The sequence below is a fragment of the Oncorhynchus masou genome, chromosome 28, assembly GCF_036934945.1.
Source record: "Oncorhynchus masou masou isolate Uvic2021 chromosome 28, UVic_Omas_1.1, whole genome shotgun sequence".
NCBI classification, from domain to species: domain Eukaryota; kingdom Metazoa; phylum Chordata; class Actinopteri; order Salmoniformes; family Salmonidae; genus Oncorhynchus; species Oncorhynchus masou.
In genome coordinates, this window is record NC_088239.1 from 40157981 (window position 1) to 40180971 (window position 22991).

The following is a 22991-nucleotide window of genomic DNA, read 5'->3' on the forward strand; positions in this document are numbered from 1 at the left end:
TTCTCACACATAGTAACAATCAACACCTAAGAGATAGGTATGAGAGAGTGAGTGAGTGAGAGAGCCTGCGTGTATGAATGAGTGTGTGCACGCGCGTTTGTATTTGTGTGCAAGTATGAGCGAGTAAGTACATGTGTGTTGACAGTGCCCTTGTGTGCGTGTTGTGAGAGCGATTATATGTGGGTGTGTGCGCGCACGTGTGTGTCTACCTGCATCAGCTGACTGGTGAACACAGGAGAGTGGTAGGACGGCTGCATGAGCACGCTCCTGGAGATAACCTCACAGTAATGGAAGGCCTGAGCACACAGCCCGGCCTCGGCCAGGCGACACGCATAGATCAGCTTGAACACCTAGAGGGAGACGGGAGGAAGAAAGGTCAAAGGTCATGATAGCTGATTTCATCGCACAGAGGCCGGGCACATTCACTTACATTAGGAGTGAAGAGGAAATTCAGCATCTCTTGGAGGGCAGTGGAAGTTGATCAACATGTTTATTTAATGATAAAACCAATGTGTTTCAGCCTTTCACATCAGGGTTTTACTTAAATTCGGAGAACAGGGATTAGACGGCACTACTCATAGAAATAGAATGACTAGAAGACATTTCTATGCAGCTACTGCCATGCTATACAGCATCTCTAGATGACCATTCAGTCCATTTCTGTAAGATCATAGGGGGAAAGCTTCAGGAGGTATGTCTATGGCGTGTGCTCAAGTTCAGATGTGTGTGTGTACTCACCTGGAAGTTGGGCAGGGAGCAGGGCTGGGAACCCAGAGACTGGGCATACTCATATGCCTCCGTCCTCTGGATCGCTTCGTTAGATGCAAACTTGAAGAATGACAGACTAGCAAGAAAGAGGTCATTAAAGCCTTTGTATGCCATATGCACGAAAGTTCATATTTCTATGTAAGATTATATGCCTGTGAGTTTGTTCCACAGTGTGGCAACAAAAAGAGGTGTGTGTGAGAGTGTGAAAACTGACTGTCCGTGTCCAAATATCCATACCTGCATTCTAAATAATAGGCATTTTGGGTATGTGAAAAAAGATTGTTTTACATTGTGAAATGTCAAAAATTGAGTGTGTGTTAAATGCCAGGATGTCATACTCATTTCAGCTATTTATCTAGTAGAATTCGCTGTGCACCATTGAGGAAGAGAATAGTCTTTTGAGCCTCAAATGTGTTTGACAACAGCTGATAATCAGCTGATGGGGACGCGCTATTCCCAAATTAACGAATGGCGGGAATCAACGCAATATGTAGTATGTAGTCTGATTACTACAGAGTAATCAGTTTAAGTAGTAGGCAAGACATTTCCACAACGGCCAACAAGTGAGAAAGGGACAGAGCAGCAGATGTCTAACCTGTGGTTTGAGCCGATTAGAACCATCTTGGTGCTCTTTTTGGTGAACACCCCCAAACCAACCTGGGCCATCAGGTAACAGAAGTGGGCCGCATCTGTTAGCCCCTTGGAAGCTGTAACACACGTCAATCGACTGTTGAAAAGAGCCTGACCGTACCTCAAATTCAACTCAATTTATGAATATCACATAACCTTGTTCTGACTGTTTTCGGTCAGGATTGCAGCAGGTAGTAATATTGCATTTATTATCATAATATATAGTTTGTCATCAACATCATAACCATTAGTGATGGGTGGAAAAAAACCCCGATAGTTACATATCGCAATATTACTTTAACCAATATCATTTAGATACTTTGACTCCAAGTATTGATTTGTAAAAAGTTAGCGTTAGCTAGCGCTAGTCGGATGTACCTGCGTCAATACGCTAGTATTTTTCATCCTGTAACTTGGTCTCCATCTTTACAAAAAAATTATAGTACGCCAACATGTTGTTTTCAGCACGTTTTATTTTCATGACTGATCAAAACTAGTTTATTATGGCTCGTCTCTGCAGCAGACATATAGTGAGCAATATGTTTGGAACGTCAAATCACAAAATCAAATGGCAACAATGGAGGCTCCTCAGAAGAGGACCATTCTACTCAGTGAATTTAAGAAATAAAAAGTGAAACATTTAAAAGTTATTTAATTCACTACACTACTAAAAGTATGTGGACAGCTGCTCGTCAAACATCTCATTCCAAAATCATGGAGTCGGTCACTCATTTGCTGCTATAACAGCCTCCCACTGTGAAGGCTTTCCACTAGATGTTGGAACATTGCTGCGGGGACTTGCTTCAATTCAGCTACAAGTTCTTTAATGAGGTCGGGCACTGATGTTGGCCGATTAGGCCTGGCTCACAGTCAGCGTTCCAAATCATAGCAAAGGTGTTTGATGGGGTTAGACATCGCTTTGTGCACAGGGGCATTATCATGATGAAACAGGAAGGGGCCTTGCCCAAACTGTTGCTACGAAGTTCAGAATATCATTGTATGCTGTAGTGCAGGGGTGTCAAAGTCAAATGGACGGAGGGCCAAATAAAAAATTTAGCTACAAGCCGAGGCCGGACTGTTCGAATGTTCATTGAAAAATTTTTAAATGACGCATATAGTCTAGTGAACCTAATTGAACCTACTGAAAACCTAACAAATATATTCCAATATGATCAGATAAATAAAGCAATATTTTCTTATGGCTCTGTCAGTAATCTTTAATTTTCAACAGACACAAAAGACAAATTTCCTTTATATAAAAATCCCCATAACATGAACATTAAATGAAAGAAACCGGTATTCAAGGCACCATCAGTAGCCTATATTTTCTATTTTAGCAAAAGTGGGCTAAATTTACTTCAAAGAAAAAAACAATAATAGCAATTTTCTATCATCCACTCAACTGAAATATTTTTAAAATATAATTGGATTGAAATACAATAAAATAAAGTGCAAAAATCTATTAATCAAAAACAACACTTTGTTTAAGGAGAAGTAACATGCAGTGAAAACAAATATTAAACTTTAACTTTTAAACTTGAACTGAGTAAAAACTCTAAATATGTGATTGCACAGTAATGTTCACTTGTTTGAGGTTGAGGGTGATACTTGGTGGTGTCCCATCTTTTCCACAAGTTCATCAATGTTCGGGGTAAGCTCTGAGCTGAGGAAATCCTCAGAATTGAGTGGAGGTGTTCAGCAGTAAGTCGACTTCTGTGTGATGTTTTGTTCAGGTTCATCAAAGAAAAAAGTTGTTCACACAGGTATGTGCTGCCAAACATAGACAACGTTTGAGCAGCCTGGATGCGCAGCTGGGGCATTGTGTCGGGGAGGAAACGGGCGAACTCCGCAGCACCCACTGCCGCATATTTTGCCCTCAGTGCATCATTGCATTGGAGGTCAATCAACTCCATTTGGAGGTTTGGTGGTGAGCTTTCCACGTCAACAGCAAATGGGTTACTTCCAACCTGCTTTTTTGTGCTTCAAAGTCAGCAAATCGGCGTCGAAAGTCAGCGGCAAGCATACCTATTTTATCAGCCAACTGTGCGCTCGGGAACGCACTGGTAGAGAGCTTCTCTTTCATGGTCTGGCAGCTGGGAAAGTGGCTCAAATTTTCTTTCCGCATCTGCGTCTCCCACAGAGTCAGTTTGGTTTTAAATGCCTTCACTGTACTGTACATATCAGAGATGACATGATCCCGACCCTGCAGCTGCAAGTTCATTGCATTCAGATGACTCGTAATGTCACACAGAAAAGCCATTTCACACAGAAACATTTCGTCTCGGAGTTGTGTTGTGTCTTTCCCTTTGCTGTCCAAGAACAGACAAATCTCCTCACGAAGCTCGAAACATCTTTGAAGCACCTTTCCCTGGCTTAGCCATCGCACCTCTGTGTGATAAGGCAAATCACCATGCTCCGTTTCTAACTCCGTCAGAAATGCCTTGAACTGGCGGTGATTCAAACCTTTGGCTGATAAAGTTAACTGTGCGCGTGATGATGCTCATTACATGCTCCATTTTCAAGGCTTTACCGCACAACGCTTCCTGGTGTATGATACAATGATAAGCTGTCAGCTCACCTGTCGCGTTTTCCTCTTGCATCTTTTCCCGTATCTTCGCCACCAGTCCGCTCCTGTGTCCACACATCGCAGGTGCTCCGTCGGTTGTCAAACCCACGAGTTTTTCCCAAGGCAGCTCCATCTCATTTACACATCTTGACACCTCTTCATACAAATCATGCCCCGTAGTTGTGCCATGCATAGGACGTAAAGCCAAAAACTCCTCTGTCACGCTTAGGCTGAGTCCACTCCGCGGATGAAAATTGACAACTGGGCAATGTCAGAAATGTCGGTGCTCTCATCCACAGCCAAGGAATATGCAATGAAATCTTTTCCCTTTTTCACAAGCTGCTCTTTTAGATTGATGGACAACTGGTCTACTCTCTCGGCAATGGTGTTTCTGCTCAGACTCACATTTAAAAAGAGTTGCCTTTTTTCTGGGCAAACTTCGTCACAAACTTTAATCATGCAGTTTTTGATGAAATCCCCCTCCGTAAATGGCCGGGCTGATTTAGCGATCTCTTCTGCCAAAATAAAACTGGCCTTGACAGCAGCCTGGCCTTGTGATTTGGCTTTTTTGAACAGAGCCTGTCGAGATTTGAGGCCTCGTTTTAATTCCTCTGCCTTTTGTAGCAGCCTTTGTTCCATGTCCATATTCTTGTTTTTGTCCGCGTGTTTCGTTTCATAATGTCGTCTCAGATTATACTCTTTCAGTACCGCCACACTTTCTCCACACAGAAGACACACAGGTTTTCCAGCTACCTCCGTGAACATATACTCCGACTCCCACCTTGTTTGAAACCCCGGTTCTCAGTGTCCACCTTCCGTTTTGCCATTTTTGATGGGTATCTGAAAGTTAATTTTACTGTGATGCTGACGACTGCTGTGCCAATCAATATTGAAATGAAGCAGCCTACTGCTCGGTGCGTCACCGTTGCATTGTGGGAAATGTAGTATTGGTGCGTGTAAAAGATCTCAATAATAAATCAAGATCATCCCAGGGGCCGTAAAAAACCTTCTCGCGGGCCGGATGTGGCCCGCGGGCCTTGACTCTGACATATGTGCTGTAGTGTTAGGATTTCCCTTCACTGGAACTAAGGGGGCCTAGCCCGAACCATGAAAAAAAACAGCCCCAGAACATTATTCCTCATTTACAGTTGGCACTATGCATTGGGCAGGTAGTGTTTTCCTAGCATCCACCAAACCCAGATTTGTCTGTCAGACTGCCAGATGAAGTGTGATTCATCCATTCCGAGAACGCATTTCCACTGCTTAAGTCCCCAATGACGGTGAGCTTTACACCACTCCAGCCGACGTTTGGCATTGCACATGGTTAACTTATGCTTGTGTGTGGCTGCTCGGCCATGGAAACCCATTGCTTGAAGCTCCCGATGAACAGTTCTGGTGCTGACGTTGCTTCCAGAGACCGTTTGGAACTCGGCTGTGAATGTTGCAACCGAGGACAGGCGATTTTTACGCGTTACGCGCTTCAGCACTCGGCGGTCCCGGTCTTTGAGCTTGTCTGGCCTACCACATCGCAGCTGAGTTGTTGTTGTTCCTAGACATTTCCACCTCACAATAACAGCACTTACAGTTGACCGGAGCAGCTCTAGCAGGGCAGAAATTTGATGAACTGGCTTGTTGGAAAGGTGGTACCATGTTGAAAGTCACTTCAGTAAGGCCATTCTACTGCCAATGTTTGTCTATGGAGATTGCATGGCTGTGTACTCGATTTTATATAATAGCCGAATCCATTAATTGGTCCACATACTTTTTTTGTATTTATAAGTGTATATTCACGTCACCAAATAACTGATTAAAAAAACCTGTTTTGCAATGAAGGTCTACAATAGCCTCAACAGCACCCTCTATGGTAGCACCATGGTGTAGCCGGAGAACAGCGATTTTCAGTTCTCTGGGTACATTGATATCAATACAAAACCTAGGAGGCTCATGGTCCTCCATAGGTACACAGAAATTATGACGTCTTCTGGAGCATTTCATCGTTCCATCCCCATACAGTTTATTGCAACACGTAGACATTTGTTTCATGTTTAATAGGCATACGATATAATTTTGATTTAGCCAACCATTTATTAGCCTGCTATGAGTGGACGCAATGTTTATAGCGCACATGAATGTTAGCAAGACTCATGAGGTAGAAGTTCTGTTCATTTGATTCAATGTATTGTTTATATTTCCTGTGTTATGTCAGAGTTCCTTGGGTCTGTGTCCTACAGTGCATTCGGAAAATATTCAGAAGCTTTCACTTTTTCCAGTATTATTCTCAAATATATAAATATTTTTTTCCCTTCAATCTACATAGAATACCCCATAACGACAGAGCAAAAACAGTTAGAATTTTTTGCTAATTGAAATATATTTGCATACAGTGGGGGAAAAAAGTATTTAGTCAGCCACCAATTGTGCAAGTTCACCCACTTAAAAAGACGAGCCTGTAATTTTCATCATAGGTACACTTCAACTATGACATACAAAATGAAAAAAAAAAAAAAATCCGGAAAATCACATTGTAGGATTTTTAATGAATTTATTTGCAAATTATGGTGGAAAATAAGTATTTGGTCACCTACAAACAAGCAAGATTTCTGGCTCTCACAGACCTGTAACAACTTCTTTAAGAGGCTCCGCTGTCCTCCACTCGTTACCTGTATTAGTGGCACCTGTTTGAACTTGTTATCAGTATAAAAGACACCTGTCCACAACCTCAAACAGTCACACTTCAAACTCCACTATGTGCAAGACCAAAGAGCTGTCAAAGGACACCAGAAACAAAATTGTAGACTTGCACCAGGCTGGGAAGACTGCATCTGCAATAGGTAAGCAGCTTGGTTTGAATAAATTAACTGTGGGAGCAATTATTAGGAAATGGAAGACATACAAGACCACCGATAATCTCCCTCGATCTGGGGCTCCACGCAAGATCTCACCCCATGGGGTCAAAATGATCACAAGAACGGTGAGCAAAAATCCCAGAACCACACAGGGGGTACCTAGTGAATGACCTGCAGAGAGCAGGGACCAAAGAAACAAAGCCTACCATCAGTAACACACTACACGGCCAGGGACTCCAATCCTGCAGTGCCAGACATGTCCCCCTGCTTAAGCCAGTACATGTCCAGGCCTGTCTGAAGTTTGCTAGAGAGCATTTGGATGATCCAGAAGAAGGTTGGGAGAATGTGATATGGTCAGATGAAACCAAAATATAACTTTTTGGTAAAAAAACTCAACTCGTCGTGTTTGGAGGACAAAGAATGTTGAGTTGCATCCAAAGAACACCATACCTACTGTGAAGCATGGGGGTGGAAACATCATGCTTTGGGGCTGTTTTTCTGCAAAGGGACCAGGACGACTCATCCGTGTAAAGGAAAGAATGAATGGGGCCATGTATCGTGAGATTTTGAGTGAAAACCTCCTTCCATCAGCAAGGTCATTGAAGATGAAACGTGGCTGGGTCTTTCAGCATGACAATGATCCCAAACACACCGCCCGGGCAACGAAGGAGTGGCTTCGTAAGAAGCATTTCAAGGTCCTGGAGTGGACTAGCCAGTCTCCAGATCTCAACCCCATAGAAAATCTTTGGAGGGAGTTTAAAGTCTGTGTTGCCCAGCAACAGCACCAAAACATCACTGCTCTAGAGGAGATCTGCATGGAGGAATGGGCCAAAATACCAGCAACAGTGTGTGAAAACCTTGTGAAGACTTACAGAAAACATTTAACCTCTGTCATTTCCAACAAAGGGTATATAACAAAGTATTGAGATAAACTTGTTATTGACCAAATACTTATTTTCCACCATAATTTGCAAATAAATGAATTAGAAATCCTACAATGTCATTTGTCTGGATTTTTTTTCTCATTTTGTCTGTCATAGTTGAAGTGTACCTATGATGAAAATTACAGGCATCTCATCTTTTTAAGTGGGAGAACTTGCACAATTGGTGGCTGACTAAATACTTTTGCCCCACTGTATGTATTCAGATCTTTTACTCAGTACTTTGTTGAAGCACGTTTTGCAGTGATTAGTCTAGTCTTAGGGTATGACGCTACAAGCTTGGCATACCTGTATTTGGGCAGTTTCTCCCATTCTTCTCTGCAGATCCTTTCAAGCTCTGTCAGGTTGAATGGGGAGAGTCACTGCACAGCTATTTTCAGATCACTCCAGAGATTCTCCATCGGTTTCAAGTCCAGGCTCTGGCTGGGCCACTCAAGGACACAGAAACCACTCCTGCGTTGTTTTGGCTGTGTGCTTAGGGTCGTTGTCCTGTTGGAAGGCGAACCTTTGTCCCAGTCTGAGGTCCAGAACACTCTGACCACTCTACCATAAATGCCTGATTGGTGGAGTGCTGCAGAGATGGTTGTCCTTCTGAAAGGTTCTCCAATTTCCTTTGTGGAGCTCTGGAGCTTGTGTCAGAGTGACCATCAGGTTCTTGTTCACCTCCCTGACCAATGCCCTTCTCCCCCAATTGCTCAGTTTGGCCGGGCTGCCAGCTCTAGGAAGAGTCTCGTTGGTTCCAAACTTCTTCCATTTAAGAATGGAGGCCACTGTGTTCTTGGGGACCATCAATGATGCAGACATTTTTTGGTACCCTTCCCCAGATCTGTACCTCGACACAATCCTGTCTCGGACCTCTACGGACAATTCCTTCAACCTCATGGCTTAGTTTTTGCTCTGACATGCACTGTCAACTGTGTGACCTTATATAGAAAGGTGTGTGCCTTTCCAAAACATGTCCAATCAATTGAACTCACCACAGGTGGATTCCAATCAAGTTGTAGAAACATCAAGGAAGATCAATGGAAACAGGATGCACCTAAACTGAATTTTAATTCTCATATCAAAGGGTCTGAATACTTACAGTTGAAGTCAGAAGTTTACATAAACAAGTTAATGACTCCAACCTAAGTGTTTCAACCACTCCACAAATTTCTTGTCAACCTTTCTGGCGCAGGCGTTCCGCTAGTAACCCACCTCGACAACATCTGGTGAAATTGCAGAGCGCCAAATTCAAAACACAGAAATAGTCAAAATAAACATTCATAAAAAATACAAGTGTTATACATCGGCTTAAAGATGAACTTCTTGTTAAACCAGCCGCTTTGTCAGATTTCAAAAAGGCTTAATAGCGAAAGCATACCATGTGATTATCTAAGGACAGCGCCCCGCTTACAAAAGTATACAAACATTTTACAACCAAGTAAAGGAATTACAAGTCAGAAAGAGCGATAAAATGAATCACTTGCCTTTGAAGATCTTCATATGGTTGCAGTCACAAGAGTCCCAGCTACACAATAAATGTTTGTTTTGTTTGATAAAGTCCCTCTTTATATCCCAAATACTCCGTTTTGTTGGTGCATTATGTTTAGTAATCCACTGGCTCAAAAGCAGTCAAAACATGCAGACGAATACATCCTAATAGTACCGGTAAAGTTTGTCAAAACATGTCAAACGATGTTTAGAATTAACCCTCAGGTTGTCAATTGTCTAAATAATCGATAGTATTTCAACTGGACAACAACGTATTCAATAGAAAGGAAAAACAATGAGGGGCACGCAATCGGTCAGGCGTGAAAACCAGCACTGCATGATTCTACAATCCACTGACAGAAAGGTCTCATTCTTCTTAATTTTTCAGAAAAAACGCCTGAAACAATGTCTAAAGACTGTTGACATCTAGTGGAAGCCATATGAACTGCAATCTGGGTCGTAACCCAGATACTCTATAGGCATTCAATTGAAAATATCCACACCAAAAAAATCCCACTTCCTGGATGGATTTTCCTCAGGTTTTCAACTGCCATATCAGTTCTGTTATACTCACAGACATTATTTTAACAGTTTTGGAAACTTTGGAGAGAGTGTATTCCTATCCTAGCTTCTGGGCCTGAGTAACAGGGCATGCTTCTCATCCAGACGTCAAAATACTGCCCCCAAGCCATAATAAGTTAAACAATAGTTTTGGCAAGTCGGTTAGGACATCTACTATGTGCATGACAAGTAATTTATACAACAATTGTTTACAGACAGATCATTTCACTGTATCACAATTCCAGTGGGTCCGAAGTTTACATACATGAAGTTGACTGTTCCTTTAAACAGCTTGGAAAATTCCAGAAAATGTCATGGCTTTAGAAGCTTCTGATAGGCTAATTGACATCATTTGAGTCAATTAGACATCATTTGAGTCAATTGGATATGTGTACCTGTGGATGTATTTCAAGGCCTACCTTCAAACTCAGTGCTTCCTTGCTTGACATGATGGGAAAATCAAAAGAAATCAGCCAAGACCTCAAAAATAATTTTAGACCTCCACAAGTCTGATTCAGGCAATTTCCAAACGCCTGAAGGTACTACGTTCATCTGCACAAACAATAGTATGCAAGTATAAAACACCATGGGACCACGCAGCCGTCATACTGCTCAGGAAAGAGATGCGTTCTGTCTCCTAGAGATTAACATACTGTGGAGCGAAAAGTGCAAATCAATCCCAGAAAAACTGCATAGGACCTTGTGAATATGCTGGAGGAAAAAGGTACAAAAGTATCTATATCCACAGTAAAATGAGTCCTATATGGAGACATAACCTGAAAGGCCGCTCAGCAAGGAAGAAGCCACTGCTTCAAAATCACCATAAAAAAGTCAGACTACTGTTTGCAACTGCACATCGGGACAAACTCGTACTTTTTGGAGAAATGTCCTCTGGTCTGATGAAACAAAAATAGAACTGTTTGGCCATAAAAACCATCGTAATGTTTGGAGGAAAAAGGGGGAGGCTTGCAAGCCGAAGAACACCATCCCAACTGTGAAGCACGGGGGTGGCAGCATCATGTTGTGGGGAGGTGCTTTGCTGCAGGAGGGACTGGTGCACTTCACAAAATCGATGGCATCATGAGAAAGAATATTATGTAGATATATTGAAGCAACATCAAGACATCGGTCAGGAGGTTAAAGCCTGGTCGCAAATGGGTCTTCCAAATGGACGATGACCCCAAGCATACTTCCAAAGTTGTGGCAAATGGCTTAAGGACAACAAAGTCAAGGTATTGGAGTGACCATCACATACACTGACCTCAATCCTATAGAAAATTTGTGGGCAGAACTGAAAAAGCGTGTGCGAGCAAGGCGGCCTACAATCCTGACTCAGTTACACCAGCTCTGTTAGGAGGAATGGGCCAAAATTCACCTAACTTATTGTGGGAAGCTTGTGGAAGGCAACCCAAAATGTTTGACCCAAGTTAAACAATTTAAAGGCAATGCAACCAAATACTAATTGAGTGTATGTAAACTTCTGACCCACTGGGAATGTGATGAAAGAAATAAAAGCTGAAATAAATCACTCTCCACTATTGTTCTGACATTTCACATTCTTAAAATAAAGTGGTGATCCTAACTGACCTAAAACAGGGAATTATTACTAGCATTAAATCTCAGGAATTGTGAAAAACTGAGTTTAAATGGATTTGGCTAAGGTTAATGTAAACTTCCGACTTCAATTGTGTTTTTTAAATTGATTTAACTAGGCAAGTCAGTTAACAACACATTTTTATTTACAATGACGGCTTACTGGGGGAACAGTGGGTTTTAACTGCCTTGTTCAGGGGTAGAACGACATTTTTACTTTTCAGCTCAGCGATTCGATTCAGCAACCTTTCATTTACTGGCCTGCCTCCCCAAAAGAAGGTAGTTTTTTAGTTTTAATACATGTGCAAAAATGTCTAAAAACCTGTTTCGCTTTGTCATTATGGGTTATTGTGTGTAGATAGATGAGGGAAAACATTTATTGAATACATTTTAGGCTAAGGCTGTAACTTGAAGCAAGGGGGCACTATTTTTATGTTTGGAAAAATAACGTACCCAAAGTAAACGGCCTATTTCTCAGGACCAGATGCTAGAATATGCATATAATTGACAGATTAGAAAACACTCTAAAGTTTCCAAAACTGTAAAAAATATTGTCTGTGATTATCACAGAATTGATATTCCCGTTGAAACCCTGAGGAAAATCCAATCCGGAAGTGCCTCTTATTTTGAAACACTTCTGTTCCTATGCATGTCTCTCCTCCATTGAAAGGGATATCAACCAGATTCCTTTCTCTCTGGCTTCCCTAAGGTGTCAGTCTTTAGACAAAGTTTCAGGCTTTTATTTTGAAAAATGAGCATGAAATATCACATTGCGTAAGTGGATAGGTGGGGGCTCTCAGAGTGCGTTTTTGCACTACAGAGTAAAGCCGCCATTGTTCCTCCCGCTGTTATAGAAAAACCTACATACTCGGTTGAAATATTATAGAATATATATTTAAAAAAAAAAGGGGTCCTGTGTGGCTCAGTCGGTAGAGCATGGCGCTTGCAACGCCAAGCGTCGTGGGTTCGTTTCCCACTGGGGCCACCCATATGCAAAAGTAGTGGCCCCAGCCGACTTGTAAGTCGCTTTGGACAAAAGCGTCTGCTAAATGGGATATTATTATTATTATTATAAAAACAACCCGAAGAATGATTATAAAAAACATTTGACATGTTTCTGTGGACATTATGAAGACTATTTGGAATTTCCGTCTGCGTTGTCGTGACCGCTCTTTCCTGTGGATTTCTGAACATAACGCGACAAACAAACAGAGGTATTTTGGGTATAAAAATAATCTTCATGGAACAAAAGGAACATTTGTTGTGTAACTGGGAGTCTCGTGAGTGAAAACATCCGAAGAGCATCAAAGGTAAACGGTTAATTTGATTGCTTCTCTGATTTTCGTGACCAAGCTTCCTGATGCTAAGTGTACATAATGCTATGCTAGGCTATCGATACGCTTGGATTGCTTTCGCTGTAAAGCATAATTTCAAAATCTGAGATGACAGGTGGAATAACAAAACCTAAACTGTGTTTTGCAATATTGCACTTGTGATTTCATGAATATGAATATTTTTTAGTAATATTATTTGACTGTTGCGCTATGCTATTCAGCGGTTGCTGACGAAAATGATCCCGCGACAGGGATGGGAAGCGTCAAGAAGTTAACAAAATATTGAAAAAGCGAAGGGGTCTGAAAATTTTCCGAATGCACTGTATGTTTCTATAATTTTTGTTGTACGTAATAGGAGGACGTGCTACCCAGTGTGCATAGAAATAGGCTACGTGGCCTACACTCCACACTATAATAGAAAAATATTGTTCCATGCATGCATGGTGTTGAAATATCAATAATCATCATCAAGTCTGATTATGACTAATGTACCAATGTAACAATGGATGTCAAAACTGCCTTTTACATTGTAGAACCAGTTTATTGGTTGCAATTGCCAAATTGGGTAATTGTATGGTCCTGGGTCTAAGTGCTTATGTTATTGTAGGCCTACCTGTTTGAGCTCCTGCTGGACAGATTTGATTTGGTTTCTCAAGGGGAGTCTGTACATTTTAGCCCTCTACCTGTGTCCGTTTAGATAGGACAGGTTAATAAGCCTGATACAGAGGCTATTTCTTTTGGGCTATTGCCGTGTATATTTGGTAAATCTACTTGTATATTTTGTGTATGATTTGGTGCTTTCACCATTGGATCCCCAATATTACACGTCAACCTGCCTTACATTCTGCTGATTTCAGACCATTACGACTGCTACAAGGTCCCCATTTTACAATTACATAGGTTAATCAAAATGTGCTGTAGGCAAAATAATGAAAAGGGCTGTCTGGTAGCCTCAATAAATAGACAAAGATTTATAGTTGAACAAGCATGTGTAGATTTGTTTTTTAGACTCAACTTGAAAACTTGATTGGCTCTTAGAATGGGTGACTTGGACTTGACTCCAGTCTTGACCTGTTCTACTTGGGACTCGACTTGAGACTCGGACCTTGTGACTTGAGTCATGCTTGTGACTCAAATAATAGTGAGTGACTTGGTCCTACCTCCTTCTGCCGGTGTAACTGCTAGCTGTACAGTGTACTGCGTGATTGTAAACCCACAATCCAATCCGTGTAAAATGCGTTAGTTCCCGTTTGTTGACTGTAACATTGAAATGGTGACAGTGTAGGCTGTGTAGCGGTTATTGGCTATGGTTTGAAGAGGTTTTTGTCGCTGATCACAAACAGCTGTTTTGTTGTGCACTGAAGTCCACAAGCGAAGGAACAAGTTGAGGAGAGCCCATAGATGCAAGGAATTATACACAAGCAAAGTGGTAATGCTGTGGTTGCAATGAAAGTGAACTGTGTGTGCGGATGATCAGCAGTGTATTCATTTAGCCGATTCTGTTGCAAAACGTTTCTTAAATCGGAAGCAAACGGAATGAAAGGGGAAGAGATCTCCCTGAATTTGTCCAATAGAAACTATCGTTTTAGTTGGAAAAGTGTTTTTGCAACTGTTTGGACTAATGATTACACCCCTAGGTCTCCTAGATGCAAGCAAGAGTGTGCAAGGCAATATTCAATTTGTCACTGCCTGTCACCTTGATTAGTCCAATGTCTCAAATCAAATATTATTTGTCACCTGCACTGAATACAACAGGTGTAGACCTTACTGTGAAATGCTTAATTACAAGCCCATAATCAACAATGCAGTTCAAGAAATAAAGTTAATAAAATAATAAATAAAATAAAAAGTAACAAAATAACAATAATGAGGCTATATACAGGGGGTACCGGTACAGAGTCAATGTGTGGGGGTACAGGTTAGTCGAGGAAATTTGTACAACTTCTGGGATGCCACAAGACCCTCCCCCGCCCTCCCTTCGAAAAATCTGATCACGAACCCATTTTGCTCCTCCCTTCCTAGAGGCAGAAATTCAAAACAGGAAGTACCCGTGCTAAGGACAATTCAACGCTGGTCTGACCAAATCGGAATCAACGCTTCAAGATTGTTTTGATCACACGGACTGGGATATGTTCCGGGTAGCCTCCGAGAATAACATTGACTAATACTTAATATATGTACCCACTGTGCCTATTAAAACCCACCCTAACCAGAATCCGTGGATAGATGGCAGCAATTGTGCAAAACTGAAAGTGCGAACCATCGCATTTAAACATGGCAAGGTGACTGGGAATATGGCTGAATACAAACAGTGTAATTATTCCTACGTAAGGCAATCAAACGGGCAAAACATCAGTATAGAGACAAAGTGGAGTTGCAATTCACCAGCTCAGAAACAAGACATATGTGGCAGGGTCTACAGATAATCACAGGCTACAAAAGGAAAACCAGTCATGTTGCGGACACGAACGTCTGGACAAGCTAAACACCTTCTTCGCTCGCGTTGAGGATAACACAGTGCGCCACTGACGAGGCCTGATACCAAGGACTGTAGGCTCTCCTTTTAAATGGCTGACCTGAGTAAGCCATTTAAGCGTGTGTCATGACGTTGCCCTCTTTTGGTGTGGCAAGCCCCATCCCCCTCTCCCTGCCTCCCCCTTTCCTCCTTCAACTAGGCTGCTGTGGTCAGAGACACATCGTAAATTCCTGAGGATCTCCTCATGGACACACAGTATAGAGAGAGTAAATGTTCATAGAGAACAGGGGAATTTATTCCACCTCATAGAACTCGAGGTAGGAACAAATTTCATGTTCTGGAGAAAGTATAGAAGATCGGTGAAGAATCCAGCTACGAACTGGTCTGTTTGTTACAACTTGGGGAAGCTCATGGGAGACGGTGTGGCCACATTACCATAACGCTGTTTATATAATAGCCTCAGATATGAGGTTTACATCTAATTGTTGTATAAGATGAATGAGTATGATATTGTTTACACAATTTTACAATGTGATTTTGGACTGTTTAATGAAGGAAAACTCAAAAAGGGAATTGGAGTTAACTAAATCAGAGGACCGCCCCTGAGCCCAGTTAGGGTCAGGCGTCCTGGGACAGCCCTTTTCTACAATTCCGAATAAAACTCAACTTTGAGAAATTATCACCAGACCATGTTTTTTTTCCATAAGGAGAGAACAAAGGTTGTCGACCATTGCTGAATATTTTAACCATACCACGTGGTTAAACTCTTACACTATCGATACCGACAGAATAAGAACAAGTCTTTGATATCAATTACTAGACTACAGCTAGGAATTCTGTATCATTGAATGCGAGGAACGACAACCGCCGAAACATCCATCTATAACAAATAAATGAATGTCACTTTGAACCATCCCCTCTAACCAAGAGAGAGCGATGCCGGTTTAGCCCACTAGGGCACATTCCCCTATCATTTCTTGTAACCACATTTACCTTGCTTGTTTATGCATTTCTGTGAATTACTTAATAATAAATAAATTATATAAGACAATTGATGTATGGATGACTCATAGTGAAGACTGGGTTCGTGCAGATAACCAACAATTTACGACGTTTGGAATGAGACTAACGTGAGGTAAAGCAAATCATGCATTAATTCGAAGACTAATTGATCAGATAAAATATCTGAAAAGTTATTTTAGGAAATGATAACTTTGTAATCTGAATATTTTTCCTTGGTACCCCAACTTCCTAGTTAATTACAGTTACATGATTAATCAGTTGATCGCGTAATACTAATTACAGAGAATCTTTGATAAAAACTATAAGTCTTCAATTTAATGATAGTAAAGACACGACACGTGTTAACCCTCACAAGGCTGCAGGCCCAGAAAGGATCCCTAGCCGCGCCCTCAGAGCATGCGCAGACCAGCTGGCTGGAGTGTTTACGGACATATTCAATCTCTCCCTATCCCAGTCTGCTGTCCCCACATGCTTCAAGAGGGCCACCATTGTTCCTGTACTCAAGAAAGCAAAGGTAACTGAACTAAATGACTATCGCCCCGTAGCATTCACTTCAGTCATCATGAAGTGCTTTGAGAGGTTAGTCAAGGATCATTTCACCTCTACCTTATCTGACACCCTAGATCCACTTCAATTTGCTTACCGCCCCAATAGATTCACAGATGATGCAATAGCACTGCCCTATTCATAGGCTAGGTTGTAGCAACCTCATGATGGGTATAGGGCAAATTAGAGGATCATGTAGTAACCAAAATCTATCGTTGTTACATTAGGCTGGGTGAATGGAATAAGAATGACAGTCATCCAAATTATGCTGTAATAGAAATAAGTCCATACTTATAAAAATGAATAAATAATCGCCCTCCCTAAGCTTAAAAACAGCACTGACCACCACTGAATCGCAATACATATAGTACCATGAGGATCGCTATACATATTGTACCGGCACCTAAGTATCGTGACCATATCCTAAGGACCTTAGCAATTCCCAGCCCTAATAACCATCATAATTGTCATGATGATGATGGTCATGGTTGATGACAAACTATTATATATTATGATGATAAATCTTAATCTTATATTCATGATAGGGAACATTTCGATGACTTTTACTTGTCAGCGCACAAGAGTTCAGCAAAAACATCCTCCATACATCCTATGCATGTAATGTGATTAAAAGGACCAGAGTTTCTCCTGAAACTTCTGGCCCACAAATGTGTCCTTTGATGTCTCACCCAGAGTGTCTCCCATGGTGGTGATGGTACGTGTGTCCAGGTCCAAAGTGTGGGTCAGGTTGGACAGCACCATGGCCAGATGGGGGCGCCAGTCGCCCCACTTCTCATCCCCACAGCACTGCAGAGACACTTATGTAACTTTTACAGTATAGTGCTGACCCTAAATTAACTTTCTTGATCCGTTCTTCAATAAGTGCAGTTCAGTATTGAACAGCCAACTTTAATTTCACATTGCTGAAAGATCACTTTTTTATTACTTGAAAATGTTCATTAAGCCACAAGAACAATTTAATTTTAAACATTTAATGTTAAAGGTCCAATGTAGCCATTTTAAATCGAATATCATATAATATCTGGGTAACAATTAATTAACTAACTATGATTGTTTTCAATTGAAATGGTCATAAACAAACAAAAATAGGTTAGCAAAGAGCAATTTATTGTGCAAGAATTTTGCTAGGCTTGTGAGTGGGGAAGGGAAAACTGAAATCTAACAGAGGTTTGGAATTCTCTCTTATTGGTCTATTAACTAATTTACCACCTGGTGATGTCACCAGGCAAGCCAACACTTCATCCCACCAAAACAGAATGAACTTTCAGGCAACCTTTTCAAAAAGCTATTACACTAAAAGGGCATTGTCAATTTCCCCAATTTCACAGTATTACTCCAACCTTATCGTGTGGAAATATATATATTAAACACAAGACAATCTCATTTTTGAGATTGGGCCTTTAAAAGTAAATTCCTGTTTAAATTAATAACGAATTTAATAAATTAAAATACATTTAAAAAAATCCTCCGTTCTTGTTGATGAAATAAAAAAACTCCCCTTTTATCTCAAAATTAAATTTCTGAACAAGACAGCAGTGTGGTTCTGTTATCAAAATAGAAAAGGTATCACAGGGTCATACTCACAGTGGCTGAGGCGGGCATCCTCCCAGACATCAGTTGGTACACTGTCTGCAGAGGGTCGTTGATGGGCAGACTGTTCGCAAACCTGACCACCAAGAAAAAAGTATCACAAGTTTAATCTTTTTCAGTCAATACATTCACCTCTTTTTTGGATAGCTAACGTCTTCTGGCCTCCTGACTAATTCTGCTATTTTGTGTGTTTTTTCTACGTTGAGCAACTTTTTTGTACATACAATGCCTTCAGAGAGTATTCCTACCCCTTGACTTATTCCACATTTTGTTGTGTTACAACCTGAATTCAAAATGGATTGAATATATTTTCTTCTCCCCCATCTACACACAATATTCCATAACGACAGAGAGAAAAAAAGTTTAGAAATTAGCATATTTATTGAAAACCAAAATACAGAAATAAACTAAAATGACCAAAAGCTTGTGTACACCTGCTGGTCCAACATCTCATTCCAAAATCATGGAGTTGGTCCCCCCCTTTGCTGCTATAACAGCCTCCACCCTTCTGGGGAGGACTTTCCACTAGATGTAGGAACATTGTTGTGGGGACCTGCTCCTATTCAGCCACAAGAGCATTAGTGAGGTCGGGCACAAGCTCGCAGTCGGTGTTCCAATTCATCCTAAAGGTGTCCGATGGGGTGGAGGTCAGGGCTCTGTGCAGGCCAGTCAAGTTCTTCCACACCGATCCCGACAAACCATTTCTGTATGGACCTCGCTTTGTGCACGGGGGCATTGTCATGCTGAAACAGGAAAGTGCCTTCCCCAAACTGATGCCACAAAGTTGAAAGCACAGAATGCCATTGTATACCGTAGCGTTAAGATTCCCCTTCACTGGAACTAAGGGGCCTAGCCCGAACCATGAAAAAAACAGCCCCAGACCATTATTACTCCTCCATCAAACTTTACAGTTGGCACAATGCATTGGGCATGTAGCATTCTCCTGCCATCCGCCAAACCCATATTCATCTGCCAGCCTGCCAGATGCTGAAGCATGATTCATCACTCCCGAGAAGGTGCTTCCACTGCTCCCGAGTCCAATGGCGGCGAGCTTTACACCACTCCAGCCGAAGCTTGGCATTGCATATGGCGATCTTAGGCTTTTGTGCGGCTTCTCGGGTATGGAAACCCATTTCATGAAGTTCCCAACAAACAGTTAATGTGCTGAACTCGGTTGAGAATGCTGCAACTGAGGACAGAGGATTTTTACACGCTTTGTGCTTTAGCACTCAGCGGTCCTGTTCTGTGAGCTTGTGTGACCTACCACCAGACAGCTGAGCCGTTGTTGCGCCTAGACGTTTCCACTCCACAATAACAGCGCTTACAGTTGACCGGGACAGCTATAGCAGGGCAGATATTTGAACTGACTTGTTGGAAAGGTGGCATCCTATGAAGGTGCCTTGTTGAAGGTCACTGAGCTTTCCAGTAAGGTCAAGCAACTGTCAATGTTTGTCTTAAATAGTACCAGCAAAACACCAGTCTCAACGTCAACAGTGAAGAGGCGACTCCGGGATGCTGGCCTTCTAGGCAGGGAGGCAAAGAAAAACCATTCACTGTCCAGTGTCTGTTCTTTTGCCCAGCTTAATCTTCTCTTTTTATTGGCCAGTCTGAGATATGGCTTTTTCTTTGCAACTCTACCTAGAAGGCCAGCATCCTGGAGTCGCCTTTTCACCGTTGACATTGAGACTGGTGTTTTGCGGGTACTATTTAATGAAGCTGCCAGTTGAGGAGTTGTGAGGCGACTGTCTCTCAAACTAGACACTCTAATGTACTTGTCCTCTTGCTCAGTTGTGCACTGGGGCCTCCCACTCTTTCTATTCTGGTTAGAGCCAGTTTGTGCTGTTCTGTGAAGGGAGTAGTACACAGTGTTGTACGAGATCTTTAGTTTCTTGCCAATTTCTCGCATGGAATAGCCTTCATTTCTCAGAAGAAGAATAGACTGATTAGTTTCAGAAGAAAGTTCTTTGTTTTTGGCCATTTTGAGCCTGTAATCGAACCCACAAATACTGATGCTCCAGATACTCAACTAGTCTAAAGACCAAAAAAAAGCATCTTTGTCTGAATACAGCTGTGTCGACCCTTTGGGAAAAATTCAAATTGGTAAAGCTTCTCTCGTGTCCATGAGTTATTTACTCTAAAATATTAGAACCTAACACCATAAAGGGGATGAATACTTCAACGAGTCGCCAGCACTGGATGCTATGCTTACCCCAGACAAGGAAAATGTGGGCGGGTGGAGCCATGAGCAGCCTTTCAAAGCATTTCATAGCTACAGATGTGAGTGCTACGGGGTGATAGTCATTTACAGTGCCTTGCGAAAGTATTCGGCCCCCTTGAACTTTGCGACCTTTTGCCACATTTCAGGCTTCAAACATAAAGATATAAAACTGTATTTTTTTTTGAAGAATCAACAACAAGTGGGACAAAATCATGAAGTGGAACGACATTTATTGGATATTTCAAACTTTTTTAACAAATCCAAAACTGAAAAATTGGGCGTGCAAAATTATTCAGCCCCCTTAAGTTAATACTTTGTAGCGCCACCTTTTGCTGCGATTACAACTGTAAGTCGCTTGGGGTATGTCTCTATCAGTTTTGCACATCGAGAGACTTACATTTTTTCCCATTCCTCCTTGCAAAACAGCTCGAGCTCAGTGAGGTTGGATGGAGAGCATTTGTGAACAGCAGTTTTCAGTTCTTTCCACAGATTCTCGATTGGATTCAGGTCTGGACTTTGACTTGGCCATTCTAACACCTGGATATGTTTATTTTTGAACCAGTCCATTGTAGATTTTGATTTATGTTTTGGATCATTGTCTTGTTGGAAGACAAATCTCCGTCCCAGTCTCAGGTCTTTTGCAGACTCCATCTCCATTCTTCCAGAATGTTCCTGTATTTGGCTACATCCATCTTCCCATCAATTTTAACCATCTTCCCTGTCCCTGCTGAAGAAAAGCAGGCCCAAACCATGATGCTGCCACCACCATGTTTGACAGTGGGGATGGTGTGTTCAAGGTGATGAGCTGTGTTGCTTTTACGCCAAACATAACGTTATGCATTGTTGCCAAAAAGTTCAATTTTGGTTTCATCTGACCAGAGCACCTTCTTCCACATGTTTGGTGCGTCTCCCAGGTGGCTTGTGGCAAACTTTAAACAACACTTTTTATGGATATCTTTAAGAATTGGCTTTCTTCTTGCCACTCTTCTATAAAGGCCAGATTTGTGCAATATACGACTGATTGTTGTCCTATGAACAGAGTCTCCCACCTCAGCTGTAGATCTCTGCAGTTCATCCAGAGTGATCATGGGCCTCTTGGCTGCATCTCTGATCAGTCTTCTCCTTGTATGAGCTGAAAGTTTAGAGGGACGGCCAGGTCTTGGTAGATTTGCAGTGGTCTGATACTCCTTCCATTTCAATATTATCGCTTGCACAGTGCTCCTTGGGATGTTTAAAGCTTGGGAAATCTTTTTGTATCCAAATCCGGCTTTAAACTTCTTCACAACAGTATCTCGGACCTGCCTGGTGTGTTCCTTGTTCATGATGCTCTCTGCGCTTTTAACGGACCTCTGAGACTATCACAGTGCAGGTGCATTTATACGGAGACTTGATTACACACAGGTGGATTGTATTTATCATCATTAGTCATTTAGGTCAACATTGGATCATTCAGAGATCCTCACTGAACTTCTGGAGAGAGTTTGCTGCACTGAAAGTAAAGGGGCTGAATAATTTTGCACGCCCAACTTTTCAGTTTTTGAATTGTTAAAAAGTTTGAAATATCCAATAAATGTCGTTCCACTTCATGATTGTGTCCCACTTGTTGTTGATTCTTCACAAAAAAATACAGTTTTATATCTTTATGTTTGAAGCCTGAAATGTGGCAAAAGGTCGCAAAGTTCAAGGGGGCCGAATACTTTCGCAAGGCACTGTATACAGGTTAGCTTTGCGTTCTTGGGCACATGGCCTATAGTGGTCTGCTTGAAACATGTAGGTATTACAGACTGGGTCAGGAAGAGGTTGAAAATGGCAGTTTAGACACTTGCCAGCTGGTCAGCACATGCTCTGAGTAAGCATCCTGGTAATCTGTCTGGCCCTGCAGCCGGTTTAAAAGGTCTTATTCACATTAGCTATAGAGAGAGTGATCACACAGTTGTCCGGAACAGCTGGTGCTTTCACGCATGGTTCAGTGTTACTTGCCTCGAAGCGGGCATAGAATGTATTTTTCTAGTCGGGTAGGCTCGCGTCACTGGGTAGCTCGTGGTTGGGATTCCCTTTGTAATCCGTGATACAAAGCCATGACATATCCGACGAGTGTCAGAGCCGGTGTAGTAGGATTGGATCTCAGTCGTAGCGATGCTTTGCCTGTTTGATGGTTCGTCGAAGGGCGTAGCAGGATTTGTTTTAAGAGTCCAGATTAGTGTCCCACTCCTTGAAAGCAGCAGCTTTAGTTAATTTTATTTTTTAAGAGCTATTTGGTTATTTCACCTTTATTTAACCAGGTAAGCTAGTTGAGAACAAGTTCTCATTCACAACTGTGACCTGGCCAAGATAAAGCAAAGCAGTGTGACAAACAACACAGTTACACATGGAATAAACAAACGTACAACCAATAACACAATTGA

At 41.8% G+C, this 22991-nt stretch overlaps 1 protein-coding gene across 7 annotated transcripts in view; it reads right to left on the minus strand.

Moving 5' to 3' along the window:
* The window catches only part of sec16a (SEC16 homolog A, endoplasmic reticulum export factor), a 74768-nt gene that overhangs the window by 10002 nt on the left and 41775 nt on the right, over positions 1-22991 (minus strand). For all 7 annotated transcript variants that reach the window (XM_064941993.1, XM_064941990.1, XM_064941991.1 and 4 more), the window contains 5 exons: positions 18363-18444; positions 17447-17564; positions 1364-1475; positions 739-844; positions 210-350 (listed from right to left, as the gene is read on the minus strand). In XM_064941993.1, the coding sequence (XP_064798065.1) occupies positions 210-350; positions 739-844; positions 1364-1475; positions 17447-17564; positions 18363-18444 (559 nt within the window). The remainder of the gene's footprint in view (positions 1-209; positions 351-738; positions 845-1363; positions 1476-17446; positions 17565-18362; positions 18445-22991) is intronic.